Below are 19,331 nucleotides of genomic sequence, written 5' to 3'. Positions count from 1 at the left end.
TCAATGAACTAACGAGAGTTAAGTTTAGTGAAAATGGCCAGTTTTTCATAACATGGTAAATCAAGATTAGAATCCTCATGAAAAAATGTGCCTATATTTAGTATTTGATAATATTTTAAACATGACTGTCTCTAATAAAAATGATACTTGTGTTTGGGGGGAAAAAAATCCTAGTGAAGCCTATGATGGACTCCAACAGAAAGTCAGATAACGGAAATCAAAAATAGATTCAGGGGGTGTTTGGCAATATTAATAAGTGCTTTTAAAAAGTACTTTTTCATAAAACGAGACAATCTCCTTCACATATTTACTTCGTATATTATAAAAACACTTTTAAAATTATAGTTTGGTTTTTATTCAAACATCTCCTCAGAAGACGGACGCAACGGGCCGCTTCTTGGATGCAGATGTTCGGTGTTTCTACTGTATTTGTGGGGACCAAGTATCATTGGAGGATGACCAATACATTATAAGCTAACCAATGGAATTGGGTCCAGTAGAATGGAATGACCAGCAAAATTGTTTTAAAAGAATTCTTTATCTGCCAACGTAGTGTGTGCGTAACTCAATTAAAAGAAAGCGGCAAATGTATACTTTAATATATTTTTCCCATCAATTCACTTAGACTTTTTTGTTTCTTCACCTCCAGGGTTTTCATGGTTGGTAAATACCCCTCCATTTCTATTTATAAATCATTTTTAGCATATTTTATTGAAAATAAAGAAAAACCGTAAATCTCACTGATTTTATCTTAAAACCTAATAATTTTTTAACTTTACCCTCATTTAATACTCCTTCCATCCCTTATTATAAAATCCACACAATGAAATTGTGCGGTTTAAGAAAATTATTAAAATTAGCTAAAAGTTAAAAAAAAGACGTAGGAAATACACCGTCCCCTGGGGGAATATGAACTTATTATATAAGAGCAGTAGTGAAATATTGGTAGAATTCTAGTGCGTGGGAGTCACTTGGAGGAAAAAGGATAACTAAAATTCGATTCCTTTGTGTGCGTGTTGTTGTCGTTGTTTTAGTGAACATTATTTTTTCCCCTAGTCCTCTTAACAATGTTGGCTCCTACGGGAAGAAAAGTTTGAAGTTTATGAGACAGTACATGCATACGTAAGTGAAAGAGAAAAACTTCAGGCTTGTTTTATATGGCAAGCACTTACTCAAGCATTAAACTGAAGCTCTGTAAATTTGATGAGAAAAGTAAACACAGAGACGTAAATATGTTTGATTGGAATCACATGCTTGTTATCAATACAATTAATTCTGATTTGCCAATTTTGTACGGGCTTTTATATTCATTGTATATATCTACAAGCCAGGCTTTAGAAGTGTGTATATATATATATATATATATATATATTTTAGTTCAAAATAATAAGAACACACACACACACACAGAGGAAACATAAAGAGCTATATGCAGAGCTAGTACATTTATCGTATATATGTAGTAATTAATAACGCAGTTAAGCTTATAAAGCTACTTATCTCTACCAATAATAAATTATTCAAGTGATCATCATGCTATATCTCTTTAAATTGTTGATATCGTATCCTAAAATAAATTCAAACGATAATACATAGTGAAGCTTTACAAAAGATGATATATATATATATATATAGTGTGTGTGTGTGTGTGCGCAAATAGAAAACTTATAAGGGAAATTAGTATATCATATATATATGTGTATATTAAATATTCATATCACTGGGACAGATTAATCTTTTACTTTGTTCCTTAATTTTCCTTTTTTGCATGATTCTTTCCAATCTATAAGATGCTGAACAAGTATATATCTCGACTTTCTTGATATTGTCACCCACGTACATTTGTTTCTTATGATTATTTATTTGGCAGTACTGAGGCGAGTGCTTCTTTGATTAGATCGACCACATGCAAGTTTTTAAAAGTTCAATTTAAAATTCAGAAAGTTACAAGGGTACTAGATCTTCTGAGTAAGGTTATCATAGGGATGCCCTAGACAATACAAAAGAGACAAAACCATGAACTGCTGGATAACACATATGTATGCCAAAATTATAGGATATGAAACCTTACTAAGAAATGTAGATGTACAATAACGTTGTCTTTTAAATATGAGTATGGTGAATCATCAGTCAGATGGATTCTTTTTCTTCTGTCTAATATGATTATTATAAACATCATTTATTACGTCATATATACATATATATATATATATAGAAGATCTGCTATTTATAACTTGGATCTTTCTTCTGCATCTTTTCAACTTGCTTTATAGCTCCATCTCTTGTCTCTTCTTGTCTTCTGTTTTCTGTCAATCCAACTTTTTCCTCCCTCTGTCCTTCTCTTCAGCATTTTTCAGAGACCACATTGATATATACGATCTATGTTTATGTAACCTCAATTTTCGCTGCCAGTTGCTTCCTTTCAACTTACCTGATCGATCTGTTTCTTATTAGCTTGCTCCGTCTCTGGTGTTTATATAATTCTCTACTTCTCTCGCTGTCTCTCCCCAGCAAGCATTTCCCAGGTGGAAATTAAAATGGTGAAGTCGTCGCGCTGCGAGAAGGCAACCTTAAAGAAAGGGCCATGGACTCCTGAGGAAGACCAGAAGCTCATGGCTTACATTCAACAACATGGCCATGGAAATTGGTCTTTCTTGCCTGCAAAAGCTGGTACGTATAATCCCGCCACTTCATATAGCTCCACACTATATTATGATATCTTGTTTCATCCGCAGACACGCATGTATGTATAATTTAGGAAAGAGGAATGAATTATGTGTGTTTCATGTTTTCGACGACCAAAAAAGGACTCCGAAGATGTGGGAAGAGCTGCAGACTGAGATGGACTAATTACCTAAGACCTGACATCAAACGAGGCAACTTCAGCTCGCAAGAAGACCAAACCATTATTCAACTTCATGCTCTTCTGGGAAACAGGTATGTCTCAAAACTCTTGTTAACAAATTCATGTGTTTGGGTTGATGATTGCTCAGCTGGTCAACCACAATGATTCAATTCGATCCAGCTGAGTTCCCTTAGAAAGTAAACATGACATGATGTGTTTAGCGAAAGACACACACAACTTTTGATAAATATTATTCCTGAATCGTTTTTTGATGTTTATATTGCACGTACAAGATGGTCGGCTATAGCACTTCATTTGCCAAAAAGAACAGACAATGAGATCAAGAACCACTGGAACACCCACCTCAAGAAGAGGCTCACCAGAATGGGAATAGACCCCGCCACTCACAAACCCATAAACGACGCCTTACACGGCCAGTCCATGGACGCAGCCAACCTCAACCATATGGCTCAGTGGGAGACTGCCCGGCTCCAAGCCGAATCCAGACTGGTCAGCGAATCCAAGCTTCGGCTCCAGATCAACCGGCTTATCGGCTCCTTCTCTTCCCAACCTTGGCCCACTCGACTCTTGCTCAACAAGATCACACCTCTGCCGTCACCAACTCCCTGCCTCGACGTCCTAAAGGCATGGCAGAATTCATGGTCGCCGACGTCGCAATCTTCAACTCCGACAACTACTGCTGATAACATCCCCAAAACGCACAGCATGTATGCCATGATGCTCGCCACCGAGGCCGACCTAAAGCCGCCGACGTCGACTTTAAGCTTCGCAGACACAATTTTCCTCAACTCCAACACTAGTAATATAACCAACTTTGGACTTATCAATCAAAGCTTATTACTTCCGTCTTCCAACGCCGGTGGGGACAGTGGAATAATCATGAAAGAAGCGAGTGATGGTGCGTCATATTGGGAAAACTCAGCGGGAAGCTTGATGAGAGACGACGACATTATGGTGGCCGTGGAAGGATTCAGATCAAAAGGTTATAACTGTGATGATTCCATGGTAGACCTGCACAATGACGGTGTGTTGGTGTATGGATTCAATGAGATCTCACCACAACAAAACCTGGGAGTCTTAAACGTCGGAGAAGAAGGAAGCACCAACTTTGAGGAGAAGCATTATTGGGAAACCATACTCAACTTGGGGAATGATTTTCCCTGATCACCTGCAATTTCCCTGTGTCATGTGACGCATAATGATGGAGCTGTATTGTTGATTAAACTAGACTCGCTCGGAATTAGTAATCACTAAGGGCACAAAAGTATTAGTATCGATCATGATGTCATACCATGCATCTTTTATGCAGAATTTCTTCTGAAATAATCTCTTTAGTTTACTTACCCTTTTGGCCATATAAATCATTACTATTATTGTAAATGACAATTAATCTGTCGTTTTAAGCGGAGGGGTTAATTAGTTGGGTGAACCAAGTGAGTTACCTGAATCAAAGCTTTGTCAGCTATAGGCTTAGCTTTCTGATTAAATGATGTGTCTTTATTTTAAAGTATAGCTTTATGAAATATGAATGATGTGTAAACATATTACCATGAACCGGCCGTAGCATCTCGCTTATAGAAGCCCTTGAGAATGAAAGATGAGGAACTCGGGGGAGTTAAGAAGTTTGGTAGAATCCTTTATGGCGTCTCTATATCAGTGTTGTGTAATATGATTGTCGACCTAGCATATATGTGGGAACATTGCCCATTTTTTTGAACTGATGGACATTGCTCAGTTGAGAGAAAGAAGTATGCCAGTTGAGGATTGACAAACTCAATTATTTTTATATATTTTGATATTTTTTATATGGGTTTTGTCAACTTAATTGGTCCCCTTTTGCCTTAATTGATTGTTAATTATTTAATATATTTTATTTTGAATTATTATTTTATAGGGGCAAAATTGTCATATTTTGGTTTAATTGTGACTAATTGATTTTTTTTAGGACAATTAATGCTACCTTATCTTTGAATTTTTGCTTGCAGGTTTTTAGAAGATTTTGAAAAATTAAAAAAAAAGAAAAGAAAAAAAAAGATAAAAAATAATTTAAAAAAAAAAAGCGTTTTGCTCCCCCAACCTAATATACTATAATTCTTCTTCAAACACAAGAAGCTGGAGCTGGGCGGCGGCAACGAACACAAGACCCACGAACGAGCAGAGGAGACGTGAGGAAAACAGGGGCGGCTAGCAGTATTTGAATAATAATCTTCATTTGGCAGAAGAGGAGGCGCACACGAAACACGCACACACGACAGAACCAGCATAACGAACAGCACGAGCACGACAGATTCAGCGTGAACAGTGTTCTTCCATGGGATCCTGTAGCAAAATTCTGAATATGGCATTTCTCATGGCAAACCGTGGCTAAGATCCTCTAATTCTCCAATTCAATAACAATAGCAGGAGCTTGGATCTTCAAAGGGGAGTTTTAATTGCTTTAATTTCTTACTCAATAATTGTTTAACAATTCCTAGGTCTTAGGATAGTTTTTCTGATTGTTGGGATAATTGTATTGCTTAATTTGATTATATTTGGAGATTATTGTGACTGAATTATTGTTTAGCATTTGACATTGGGTTGTTTATAGCTTTGATTTCAATTATGATGTTGTGGTTATGACATTTGTATTGATTTTGGAGTTAATATATTGTGATTTTCTGAGGTGGCTTGGAATCTTGGATTATATTGTTTCTTGCTAGCTTTAATTCTATTATTTTGGATTTAAGAATTTTAATTAAGCATTGGTTTTTAGCATTCTTAATTCTATTTTACTATTCTGGTTGCAGTTAGTAAATTAGGATTTTGGGAAAATATTTTGTGGCAATTCGAGGTGGCTCGGTTGTTGGATTAAAAGCTTGATTATAATTCTTAATTCATTGTTTTAACTCCCGTATCTTTTGGAGTGAGGATTGCCTGCGTTGTTGAATTGGAGGATTGATTATTATCATTGTTACTTGTGTGTCTCATTTTCATTTCTTTCATCTTCATTTATTTCAATCATTTTTTATATAAAAAAAACAAAAAAATGTATTTTAATTTCAGTTTAATTCAAGGCATTTAGTTAGCAATTCCTCAAAATCAAAATCCTTTTTATAGTTTAGGTTACTTGCATTTATTTACTAGGGTTTAATTTCGTTTTCGGCTCCTCAAAGTGAAATGACCCGAGTTTTGCACTATATTGCATTAATTCAGTTAATTTTTAGAGTAACCCCAAAGCAACAAATTAAAGGCAAGTTAACTTTAAAGATTGTGTGTGTGTGTGTAGAGTAAGATTCTGCTGACATACCAATTCGGTCAATTTCTCTGATGTTTCACCAGGGCTTATTTATTTTGGGTAGGCACGGAGAATCCTCAAGAGACGGGAGGCGATCCATATGGTAATAATAAGGAATCAAAGCCCCCCTTTGTTTTAACTGCAAGAGAGAAAAGCGCTCAGATCGATGGACAGACAATAGAAAAGACAAGCACACACTCCCAGGGCACAGAATGAAATGATGTGAATTGTGTGCGGAATAGTAAATCGTGGGAAAATGGGAGAGAAGAGGTATAAATTAACGAGGTAAGGTTTATCTGATTACAACTATGGAAGATTTGAGGAATATAAATGAAACCCACTTAAATTCTAAGAGCCTCAAATGTTGCAGAAAATATATAGTTCGTAAAGTAGCAAGAAAGCATTCCCAAGGGCAGATTTAAGTATTATCGGTTCCAATTGAGGCAGCTCTGTCAAAGGCGTTTTATTTATTTATGCAAACTTGAATTTGAGACGTCGTTCTTAAGCTGCTAAAATTCCTTCACTAGGACCAATGCCTGCTGGTATTCCTTCTTATAATATAGACCAAAAGAGATTGCTAAAATAAGCTGTGTGCATATGTGTATACATAAAGAGCATAAGTAAATCTTATATATAGTTTTAATCCTTTTGTGTAACTGTTTTTTTCTGGTTTACACGTATGACTGCATGATTAAAAGAAACTTGACCATTGTAGATCTTTCTAAACTTCTTAAGTTAAATCATTATATTTGTATTAGTTCATGCATACTTTCATTTTAATAGAAAAGTACTACCTCTGGTCCTAAATATAAGAGCTAGTTGATTAATTCGAAGAAATTAAGGAAATACGTTCAGTAAGTTATTTGTAATAAACATGTGTTGTCTTTCTTAAAATACTCATACTAATCAAGTGTATTGGCTAGAAATAACATTATTAGAAGGATTACCTTAAAAAAAAATACATAAATATAAGAGATAAAGTGGATTGGGGTTTTATATTTATGACCAAAATAAAATTCAAAGAAGGTTTTATATTAAGGACCGGAAGTAGTATAAGAACTAGTTGACTAATTTGAGTAGATTAAGAAAATTAGTTATGTTAGTTATTTGTAATAAATTGGTGTTACCTTTCCTAAAATACCCCTACTAATCAAATGTCATTTAATGAAATATTTAGTATGTGTAACTACTATAAGGACTACCCTGAAAAAATAAATAAATATAAAAAACAAAGTCGATTGGTGTCTTATATTTAAAACTAAATTAAAAGTCAAACTAACTCTTATATTAAGAACAAGACGTAGTATGTCGTAAAAATAAAGCTAGGAGTAATAAAATCTTTTCATCTTTAATTACACACGTTTATTTTAATACGCTATCCCTGAGGAATCGGCCACATACAAGGGCAAACATATATTGAATGCAAGGGCACACGTACGTGATAATTACACTGTTTTATTGATGCTTATATGTCATCTTCCATTATGAATCTTTTTATAATTTTGCAACGAACTCACTTCAATTTCACATCCAAATCGCTAGGTTAATCCTCAGCGTGTGTGAATATTATCAACCCATGCAAGCGGCCCTGTTGCTTTTTCCTCGCACGTGTATACAGTGTGTGTATAAATATATACGTACATTAGTCTGTCTCCCAAGTTTAATAATTTTTTCTCCTGCCATCTCTCTTGAAGCATATATTTTGGGGGGGGGGGATTTCATTGATGAGGTAATGATCAGATTGCAACACCTCACTTTTATATACTAATAGGATCATTTTAACGCCTGTGAATCACTAACACCAGGTTTCCATCCTGGGAAAAGACAGGAAATTTTTTTTTTTCCCCTTTAACATTGGAATCCGTTGATCAAATATTTCAAACCTTCAGATAACTAATGAATGATCTAATATCAACCCTGCTTTCAACTTAATCTATTATCACCTAAAATAATTTCATACTATACAATTTACAGAATTATAACAGGTATCTCTGCTCTTCAACCAGCCCACCTTCTTCTTAAACAACCTCCTTGTCCTTCGGGCTACTAGCTTTCACTGTTCATCATAAATTGGAGGGTGAGATTCGAACGAATCCCCGTAGTAGTAATTTCCATCAAACAAATGTGCAGATCACATAAAGCATGCAAAACAAGCCAAAGTGGAACATAACCTTGCAAGCTAATGCAATTAAGCATTTATGCGCAATGACAGATAGAAAAGCTGAATAAATAATGTGCAAATACCTGGCAATCACTGCCCCATGTCTATTAGACAAGCTGAATAAATAATGCGCTAATAATTGGCAATCACTGCCGCGCATATAATTGGCAATCACTGCCGCGCAAATAATTGGCAATCACTGCCGCGCATATAATTGGCAATCACTGCCGTGCATATAATTGGCAATCACTGCCGCGCAAATAATTGGCAATCACTGCCGCGCATATAATTGGCAATCACTGCCGCGCAAATAATTGGCAATCACTGCCGCGCATATAATTGGCAATCACTGCCGCGCAAATAATTGGCAATCACTGCCCCATGTTTATCAGCTGCACGTGGTCACGGCTAAAAATCCATGCAAGGAATTAAGGATTACATGTTCTCATGCTTTAGAAAAGTAATATGGCACAAACAGACATGCAGCAATCATACACAAGTGTAAGGTAGGAAAGAACTACTACCTGGTCCGCATCCCTCCAAATCAAACCTTACCGTTCTCCTTTCTTTCTGCTTCTTGGTGGGCTTTTGCAGATATCAAAACCTATCATATTGGTAAGGATAGATTAACGCTTGATCCAACTGGAAATTCATAAATTAAATAGCTCACTTAACGTCCTAGATCTTCTTCAATCTTTAAAACTTCCCATTATATCTATTCTATTACAACTAATCTATTTCCTTACTTCTCCATATCTTAAATTCATGAAAATCACTTCACATTTTATTAATTCATTTCTAACTTCAAACATCTACCCATTTAATTCCTTCAAACTTTAACATTCCTCCTCAATTACCTTTCCTTCCATTATAATCCCACGGCCCTTATATATAAAATATAACCACTGTAAATTCCCACGTAAGTCATATATTACTATATAATGTGAGACTATATACATATATATACATCAATTCAGTCTCCTCTCCAAACCAGTCATCATCTAACCATTGATTATTTCCCCTAGCTCCATGAATTCAAGTCTCACGACAGCAACAAACACACACATGTACCGAAACTATATACATATATGTCAGTTCGGTCTCCTCTCAACCAGTGAACCCAACGCCACTTAACTATGTAAATTCAGTTCCCACAAACTTGACCGAGGCGCACATAGACAAACGTGTATCATTTTCTTTCCTATCTCATAACCAACAAAAACCAGAAACTTTCCAACCTTTAGAGCTTGTCTCGGCTTACCAGAATCAGGGGTCATGAACTTAGAAACTTCACGCACAATAAAGCTAGACGACATGCAATCCCAGAACAAACCTATATACCTCATTCATATAACATCCAACCACCAAAAACCAGACATCATTATCTCAAGCTATTAGCTCCTGTGTTAGAAGCTAAGAACCACAACCGAAAACAACATGCGAGCACAAAACCCACTCCCCTGTCTCGGATTCAAGAAACAGAGCAACCTATCACATATAAACACCTTCATGATCCCGCAGCACATGCATATATCTATATATCTATATATATATATATATATATATATAAAAGAAGCGTCCTTCTCCTCCCTTTAACCTCTGTTTTCGGTTGACATAAACAGAGAAGAAAAATAGCACATGCAAGCTCAAAAACCAGCACCATATACTTCAATCGGCCATAAAAAACACCAGCTCACTGAAACTTGTATCCTTTTACTCACTTTCTCTCACTAGAACCCAAACTTCTTTCATCATTAACTCTTCAAACACACAGCAAACCAAAGAACGAAGAGTAGAATGATGATCAGGGGGCTCACCTGAATCTGAAACTCCGTTTGCATGCAGGAATCTGGCCACCGATCACTACCTCCGATCACCAACTCCGGTACTGCTTTTTCCCGTGCTCTCCCTCCCTCGCTCTCCGTCTCTCTCTCTTTTCCTTCGAGTGGCCCAATGAAAAAATCAGGAGGAAGAGTGTATCTTATGTTAAGCGGTGAGGCAGTACACGTGTGATGAGGAAGTAAAAACAAACGAAATGTCCATTTTGCCCTTACGCTCATTGCTTTCTTTCATTTTCATGCTTCCTCTATAATTCTGAGATAAATAGATAAACCCAAAAATTACTCCACTATGTTTCATATGGATCTTTCTTTTCGACTAGCTTCTTTGATCCATAAAATAATTTCCCTAAACATTTTGGGTCAAAAATTAACTCATAACTATTTTTCTTGAATTTTCCAAGAAAATAACTCTTAATTCCAGAAATTAATCCTTAACTCATTTTAAGGATTTTATGCCTCAAATAACTTCTTTACCTCATAAGATAATTTCCCTAAAATTTTCTAGTTAATTAGAAACCTCTAAGTATTTTCTAAGACAATAACCCATTTTGCTATGAAAATAGCATTAAAATCATTTAAGCCACTTTTTGGGGAATGAACTTTTTCAAAATATTTCTAAACCTTGAAAAATCAATATTCCATAATTTTTCCTAATTGTGCTTGAGCTATTAAATAATTTTAATGAACTTTCTCTTTTCTGCTCATCCTAAATCAGAAAATTTGGGGTGTTACACAGATAGGGTATATATGGAGAAACCAATTAATACATATTTATCATTATAGATGATTAACTTAATTAATTTTTTAAATATCCATAAATTAGTTATCTATAGCTCTCTTATTTAGGATTGGAGGTAGTGCATATATTAGTTTAGGTTTTTATCTTTAACATTAATTGATAAATAATGTTCGAAAAACAAGTTGATGATTAAGAAAAGAAATTATGCATAACGATATAAAAAACATAAAAATAATAAAAGAATGCAATTATAATTATATAACGTAAAAATAATAAAAGAATGCAATTAAAAGAAAGCGTCACATATATACTTTAATATATTTTTCCCATTAATTCACCTAGACTTTTTTGTTTCTCCATCTCCAGGGTTTTTATGGTTGGTAAATACCCCTCCGTTTCTATTTATAAATCACTTTTAGCATTTTTTATTGAAATTAAAAAAACCTTAAACCTCATTAATTTTATCTTAAAGTTTAATAATCTTTTAACTTTACCCTTATTTAATACTCTTTCCATTTCTAATTATAAAATCCAAACAATAAAATTGTGTGGTTTAAGAAAATTATTAAAATTAGCTAAAACTAAAAAATACATAGGAAATGTACCCTCCCCTCAAAATATTACCTTATTATATAAGAGCAGTACTGAAATATTGGTAGAATTCTAGTGCGTGGGAGTCACTTGAAGGAAAATGGATAACTAAAATTCGATTCCTTCATACACACACACACACACACACTGTCTTTTTAGTGAACATTATTTTTTCCCCTAGTCCCCTTAAAAATGTTGGCTCCTACGGGAAGAAAAGTTTGAAGTTTATGAGACAGTACATGCATAGGTAGGTGAAAGAGAAAAACTTCAGGCTTGTTTTATATGGCAAGCACTTACGCGAGCATTAAACTGAAGCTCTGTAAATTTGATGAGAAAAGTAAACACAGTGACGTAAATATGTTTGATTGCAATCACATGCTTGTTATCAATACAATTAATTCTGATTTGCCAATTTTGTACGGGCATTTATATTCATTGTATATATCTACAAGCCAGGCTTTAGATATATATATTCAGTTCAAAGTAATAAGAACACACACAAACAGAGGAAACATAAAGAGCTATGCAGAGCTAGTACAGTTATCATGTATATATATATATATATATATGTAGTAATTAATAACGCAGTTAAGCTTATAAAGCTACTTATCTCTACCAGTAATATTCAAGTGATCATCATGCTCTATCTCTTTAAATTGTTCATATTGTATCCTAAAATAAATTCAAACGATAATACGTACTGAAGCTTTACACAAGATGATATATATATAGTGTGTGTGCAAATATAAAACTGATGAGGGAAATTAGTATATCATATATATATATATATTAAATATTCATATCACTGGGACAGATTAATCTTTTATTTTGTTCCTTAATTTTCCTTTTTTGCATGATTATTTCCAAACTATAAGATGCTGAAAAAGTATATGTCTCGACTTTCTTGATACTGTCACCCACGTACATTCATTTCTTATGATTATTTATTTGGCAGTACTGAGGCGAGTACTTCTTTGATTAGATCGACCACATGCATGCTTTTAAAAGTTCAAATTAAGATTCAAAAAGTTACAAGGGCACTAGGTCTTCTGAGTAAGGTGATCATAGGGATGCCCTAGACCATATAAAAGAGACAAAACCATGAACTGCTACATAACACATGTGTATGCCAAAATTATAAGATATGAAAACTTACTAAGAAATGTAGATGTACAATAATGTTGTCTTTTAAATATGAGTATGGTGAATCATCAGTCGGATGGATTCTTTTTCTTCTGTCTAATATGATTATTATAAACATCATTTATTACGTCATATATATATAGAAGATCTGCTATTTATAACTTGGATCTTTCTTCTGCATCTTTTCAACTTGCTTTAGCTCCATCTCTTGTCTCTTCTTGTCTTCTGTGTTCTGTCCATCCATCTCTTTCCTCCCTGTGTCCTTCTCTTCAGCATTTTTCAGAGACCACACTTATATATACGATCTATGCTTATGTAACCTCAATCTTCGCTGCCAGTTGCTCCCTTTCGACTTACCTGATCGATCTGTTTCTTATTAGCTTGCTCCGCCTCTGGTGTTTATATATAGTTCTACTTCTCTCGCTCTCTCCCTGCAGCAAGCATTTCCCAGGTGGAAATTAAAATGGTGAAGTCGTCGCGAGGGGAGAAGGCAACCTTAAAGAAAGGACCATGGACTCCTGAGGAAGACCAGAAGCTCATGGCTTACATTCAACAACATGGCCATGGAAATTGGTCTTCCTTGCCTGCAAAAGCTGGTACGTATAATCCCGCCACTTCATATAGCTCCACTATATTATGATATCTTGTTTCATCCGCAGACACGCATGTATGTATAATTTAGGAAAGAGGAATGAATTATGTGTGTTTCATTTTTTCGACGACCAAAAAAGGACTCCGAAGATGTGGGAAGAGCTGCAGACTGAGATGGACTAATTACCTAAGACCTGACATCAAACGAGGCAACTTCAGCTCGCAAGAAGACCAAACCATTATTCAACTTCATGCTCTTCTTGGAAACAGGTAAGTCTCAAAACTCTTGTTAACAAATTCATGTGTTTGGGTTGATGATTGCTCAGCTGGTCAACCATAATGATTCCATTCGATCTAGAGTTTTCCTTAAATAAAAAAAAAAATTAAACATGACATGCTGTTTCCCTACACATGCGCACACAACTTTTTATAAATATTGTTCCTGAATGAATTTGATGTTTATATTGCACGTACAAGATGGTCGGCTATAGCACTTCATTTGTCAAAAAGAACAGACAATGAGATCAAGAACCACTGGAACACCCACCTCAAGAAGAGGCTCACCAGAATGGGAATAGACCCCACCACTCACAAACCCATAAACGACGCCGTACACGGCCGGTCCAAGGACGCAGCCAACCTCAACCATATGGCTCAGTGGGAGACTGCTCGGCTCCAAGCCGAATCCAGACTGGTCAGAGAATCCAAGCTGCGGCTCCGGATCAACGAGCTTATCGGCTCCTTCTGTTCCCAAGCTTCTCCCACTCGACTCGTGCTCAACAAGATCACACCTCTGCCGTCACCAACTCCCTGCCTCGACGTCCTCAAGGCATGGCAGAATTCATGGACGCTGACGTCGCAGTCTCCATCTCCGACAACTACTGCTGATAACATCCCCAAAATGCATAGCATGTATGCCATGATGCTCGCCACCGAGGACGACCTAAAGTCGCCGACGTCGACATTAAGCTTCCCGGACACAATTATACCCAACTTTGGACTTATCAATCAAAGCTTATTACTTCCTTCTTCCAACGCCGGAGGGGACAGAGGAATAATCATGAAAGAAGCGAGTGATGGTGCGTCATATTGGGAAAACTCTGTGGGAAGCTTGATGAGAGACGACGACATTATGGTGGCCGTGGAAGGATTCAGATCAAGAGGGTATAACTGTAATAATTCCATGGTAGGCCTGCAAAATGACGATGAGTTGGCGTATGGATTCAATGAGATCTCACCACAACAAAACCTGGGAGTATCAAATATCGAGGAAGAAGGAAGCACCAGCTTTGAGGAGAAGCATTATTGGGAAACCATACTCAACTTGGTGAATGATTTTCCCTGATCACCTGCAATTTCCCTGTGTCATGTGACGCATAAATGATGGAGCTGTTTTGTTAATTAAACTACACTCGCTTTGAATTAGCAGTAATCAATAAAGACACGAAAATATTAGTATCGATCATGATGTCACACCATGCATGTTTTATACAGAATTCCTCCTTAAATACTTTCCTTAGTTTACTTACCCTTTTGGCTATATAAATCATTACTATTATTATAAATGACAATTAATCTGTCGTTTTAAGTGGAGGGTTTAATTAGTTGAGTGAATCACTTGATTTATCTGAATCAAAGCTTTATCAGCTATAGGTTTAGCTTTCTAATGAAATGATGTGTTTTTATTTTAGGCCAAAACACGCTTAACCTCCCTTAGTTTTAGCTCTCTTGGATATAATCTCCCTCATCTTTAAAATTTTAAAAATCACACCTTTAACTTTTGTAATTTGACATTTAACCTCCTTATCGTTAAATGGCTGTTAAATCTAACAGTTTAGATGCCACATCAAACTATTCTAAATTATATGGTAGATGACATGTAATTGTTATTACTTTATTTATTTATCTTGGCTTAAAAATCATAATTACACTAAAGGATGCTTTTGTGATTCTACCCATTATAATCCCTAATTCCCTGTCTCATTATCATCTTGTTCTTCCGGTCTCTCAGCAAGTCGCAAGTCCTCCCCTTTTCAACGTTTTATTTATCTTCTCCATTCCAAAATCATGCTTATCACATTCTTCCTTTAAATCTGAACCCTCACGGGTGTCTTCTAAGTTGGTCATCGTCTAATTCATTGATGCTTCCCATCTCATCACTTTCATCATAGTCAGAATGTACATCTCCGTGATCTCCGAGTTCCCTCCAATCAAGGATGACGTTGTTTGGAACTTTGCATGTGGTTCACTTTGATCTTCTTTTGCCACACCGTTCTTCTCTTCTCGAATCATTTGTTATTCCTCTTGATGTGTTGGAAAATCTTCATATTTGCGGTTGCCGCATTTGTACAAAAATCCCGCCATTTTGCAGATTATGAGAGAATTGTTTCAGGGATGATTGAGCATAATAACAAGATCCTGAAATTAGAAGTATAAAAAATTGGTATTACTAGGATTTAAGAAGATCACAAAAGCTGGAATGCACAAGAATAAATTTTTGAATGAAGATCATGGCAAGAAGATGAATCGAGTTGATAGGGTAGGGAACTAGGGATGACTTAAGCGAGTGAAACTGGGATAAAGACGATGGGAATTATTAGTGATTACTATTCTTAGAATTTTGAATTACAAAACTGCCCTTCAGTTTTAAGCCAAAATAAATAAATAAAAAAAGTAATGAAAATTACATATCATTTGCCACATAATTTAAAACATACAATTTGATGTGGCATTTACTCCGTTAGATTTAATGGTCATTTTAACAATAGGGGATTAAAAGTCAAATTATGAAAGTTGAATGTGTGATTTTTAAACTTTTAAAGATGAGAAGGTTATACGCAAAAAGGCTAAAATTAAGGGGCTTATGTATAATTTGGCCTTTATTTTATAGTATAGCTTTATAAAATATGAATGATGTCTAAATATATTACATGAACCGGCCGTAGCATCTCTTTTAAGCATACACACACACACATATGTATATATAAGCCCTTGAGAATGAAAGATAAGGAACTCGGGGGAGTTGAGAAGTTTGGTAGAATCCTTTATGGCGTCTGTATATATGTGTTGTATAATATTATTGTCGGCCTCGCATATATGGGGGAACATTGCTCATTTTTTGAACCGGTGGACATTGCTCAGTTGAGAGAAAGACGTACGCCAATTGAGGATTATATATATATATATATTTATATATATAGTAAGATTCTGCTGACACACCAATTCAATCAATTTCTCTGATGTTTCATCAGAGCTTCTTTATTTTTGGGTAGGCACGGAGAATCCTCAAGAGACGGGAGGCGATCGATATGGTAATAATGAGGAATCAAAGCCCCCCTTTGTTTTAATTGCAAGAGAAAAGGGTTCTGATCGATGGACAGGCAATAGAAAAGACAAACAAACACGCAAAGGGCACTGAATGAAATGATGTGAATTGTGTGCAGAATGGTAAATCGTGGCAAAATGGGAGAGAAGAGGTATAAATTAGCGAGGTAAGGTTTGTCTGATTACAACTATAGAAGATTTGAGGAATATAAATGAAACCCGCTTAAATTCTAGGAGACTCGAATGTTGCAGAGAATACATACTTTGCAAAGTGGCAAGAAAGCATTCCCAAGGGCAGATTTAAGTATTATCGGTTCCAATTGAGGGTAGCTCTGTCAAAGGCATTTTATTTATTTATACAAACTTGAATTTGACACGTCGTTCTTAAGCGGCTAAAATTCCTTCACTAGGACCAACGCCTGCTGGTATTCCCTCTTATAATATACTACTTTCAGTCCTAAATATAAGAACTAGTTGAATAATTTAAAGAGATAAAAAAATAAGTTAAATTAGTTATTTGTAATAAATAGGTGTTGTCTTTCCTAAAATATTCTTATTAATCAAGTATGTTAGTTAGAACTATAATTATTAGAAGGATTACCTTAAAAAAATTGCATAAATATGAGAAACAAAGTAGATTAGGGTCTTATATTTAGAACCAAAATAAAAGTCAAATAAGATCTTATATTAAGGATTGGAGGTTGTAGATCCAAAGAGATTGCTAAAAAAAAAAGTGTGTGCATGTGTGTATACATAAAGTGCATGAGTAAATCTTATATATGGTTTGATCCCTTTGTGTAACTGTTTTTTTTTTTTTTCTGGTTTTCATGTATGACTGCATGATTAAAAGAAGCTTGATCTATGTAGATCTTTCTCAACTTCTTAAATTAAATCATTATATTTGTATTAGTTATGCATACTTTCATTTTAATAGAAAAGTATTAGCTCCACTCCTTAATATAAGAACCAGTTGATTAATCTGAGTAGATTAAGAAAATTAGTTAATTTAGTCATTTGTAATAAATAGATGTTGTCTTTTTTAAAATACCCTTACTAATCAGATGTCATTTAATGAAACATTTAACATGTGCAACTACTACAAGGACTACCTTAAAAAAATAAACAAATATGAGAGACAAAACATATTAGAGTCTTATATTTAAAACTCATTTAAAAGTCAAAATAGTTCTTATATTAAGGATTGAAAGTAGTATGTTGTAAAAATAAATCTAGGGGTAATAAAATCTTTTTATCCTTATACATGTTTTTTTTTTTTTAATACGCTACCTCTAAGGAATTGGCCACATACAAGGGCAAATATGTGGAATGCCGGGGCACACGTACGTGATAATTACGCCGTTTTATTAATGCTTAGATTTATTGACATAAACCATATGTCATCTTCCATTATAAATCTTTTTATAATTTTGCAACGAACTCACTTCAATTGCACATCCCACTTGCTAAGTTAATCCTCAGCGTGTGTGAATATTATCACCCCATGCAAGGGGCCCTGTTGCTTTTTCCTCGTGTATATATATACACACTACACACACACACAGAGTATATATATTAATCTGTCTCCCATGTTTAATAATTTTTTCTCCAGCCATCTCTCTTGAAGCATATATTTGGCCCGGGGGGTCATTGATGAGGTAATCAGATAGGGTATATATGGGGAAACCAATTAATACATATTTATTATTATAGATGATTAACTTAATTAATTTTTTTTAATATCCATGAATTAGTTATCTGTAGCTCTCTTATTTAGGATTGGAGGTAGTGTATATATTAGTTTAGGTTTTTACCTTTAACATTAATTAATAAATAATGTTTGAAAAAAAAAAGTTGATGATTAAGAAAAGAAATTATGCATAACGATATAAAAAACATAAAAATAATAAAAGAATACAATTATAATTATATGCATATTATATACATCATAATAGAAGACAGTTTCATTCTTGAAATGCTAACAATTGATTTTCTTTGGCCTAAGCCATTCAGTTTAAGGGACTCTATGAAGCAACAACACTCATACACACACACACTACCTTCTGTTCTTAATATAATATTTTATTTGACTTTTATTTTGGTTCTAAATATAAGACTCAAATCCATTTTGTTTATCATATTTATGTATTTTTTCCTAAGGTAGTCCTTCTAACAATAATAGTTCTAGCCAATACACTTGATTAACAAAGATATTTTAAAAAAGACAATACCTATTTATTATAAATAACTAACTTAATTTATTTTTTAATATTCTCAAATTAGTCAACTAACTCTTATAACTAAGACCGGAGCTAATATATCATTGTATTAATGTAGAACTCTATATGGGTTGGAAGATCTCCAGGATGATGTCCACTTTCTTTTTTTAATCGCTTTCAAAACATACACTTCGTTTTAATTTTACAATATAATAAGACATGTATATATTATTTGCCTGTATTTGCCGGCCTCTTCCTGAAAAACAGAAGCCCACTTCTTCCATCCTCATCAAGCGAGATGAACAATGGAAAGAGAAAGCTAGCCCGTCTCTTACGGTATATAAACAAATCGATCAAAATCACTTCAATAAATAATCAAAATGCATCATTGTATGTACGTTATGATGCTCGCCACCAACGCCCCCGGCGTCGGCGTACGCTGAGCTTCCCCAGCTCCGACGTGACCGGTAGAAATTTCAACTTTGGTCTTAGCAATCAAAATGCTTACTTTCTTCTTCCTCCACTACCATCACAGACAATAATGAAGCATGGGGAAACATAACGTGCGAAGCTCGTGGGAGACGA

At 34.9% G+C, this 19,331-nt stretch overlaps 2 protein-coding genes across 2 annotated transcripts; both read left to right on the top strand.

Annotated features, from left to right (window-relative positions):
* Positions 1-2,537: 2,537 nt before the first annotated feature.
* LOC114720506 (transcription factor MYB106-like) lies at positions 2,538-4,030 on the top strand. The gene is made up of 3 exons (XM_028906151.1): positions 2,538-2,670; positions 2,808-2,937; positions 3,139-4,030. Exons 1-3 carry the CDS (start codon positions 2,538-2,540, stop codon positions 4,028-4,030), a joined length of 1,155 nt encoding a protein of 384 aa, XP_028761984.1.
* A 9,048-nt stretch (positions 4,031-13,078) lies between these two features.
* Positions 13,079-14,551, top strand: LOC114720505 (transcription factor MYB106-like). Its single transcript, XM_028906150.1, has 4 exons — positions 13,079-13,211; positions 13,347-13,476; positions 13,684-13,978; positions 14,045-14,551. Exons 1-4 carry the CDS (start codon positions 13,079-13,081, stop codon positions 14,549-14,551), a joined length of 1,065 nt encoding a protein of 354 aa, XP_028761983.1.
* The last annotated feature ends 4,780 nt before the right edge of the window (positions 14,552-19,331 follow it).

This window comes from Neltuma alba, unplaced genomic scaffold, assembly GCF_004799145.2.
Source record: "Neltuma alba isolate B1F8T4 unplaced genomic scaffold, ASM479914v2 tig00011988_pilon, whole genome shotgun sequence".
NCBI classification, from domain to species: Eukaryota; Viridiplantae; Streptophyta; class Magnoliopsida; order Fabales; family Fabaceae; genus Neltuma; species Neltuma alba.
Note: the sequence above shows the minus strand (reverse complement) of the source record. Positions and strands in the feature narration are given on the sequence as shown.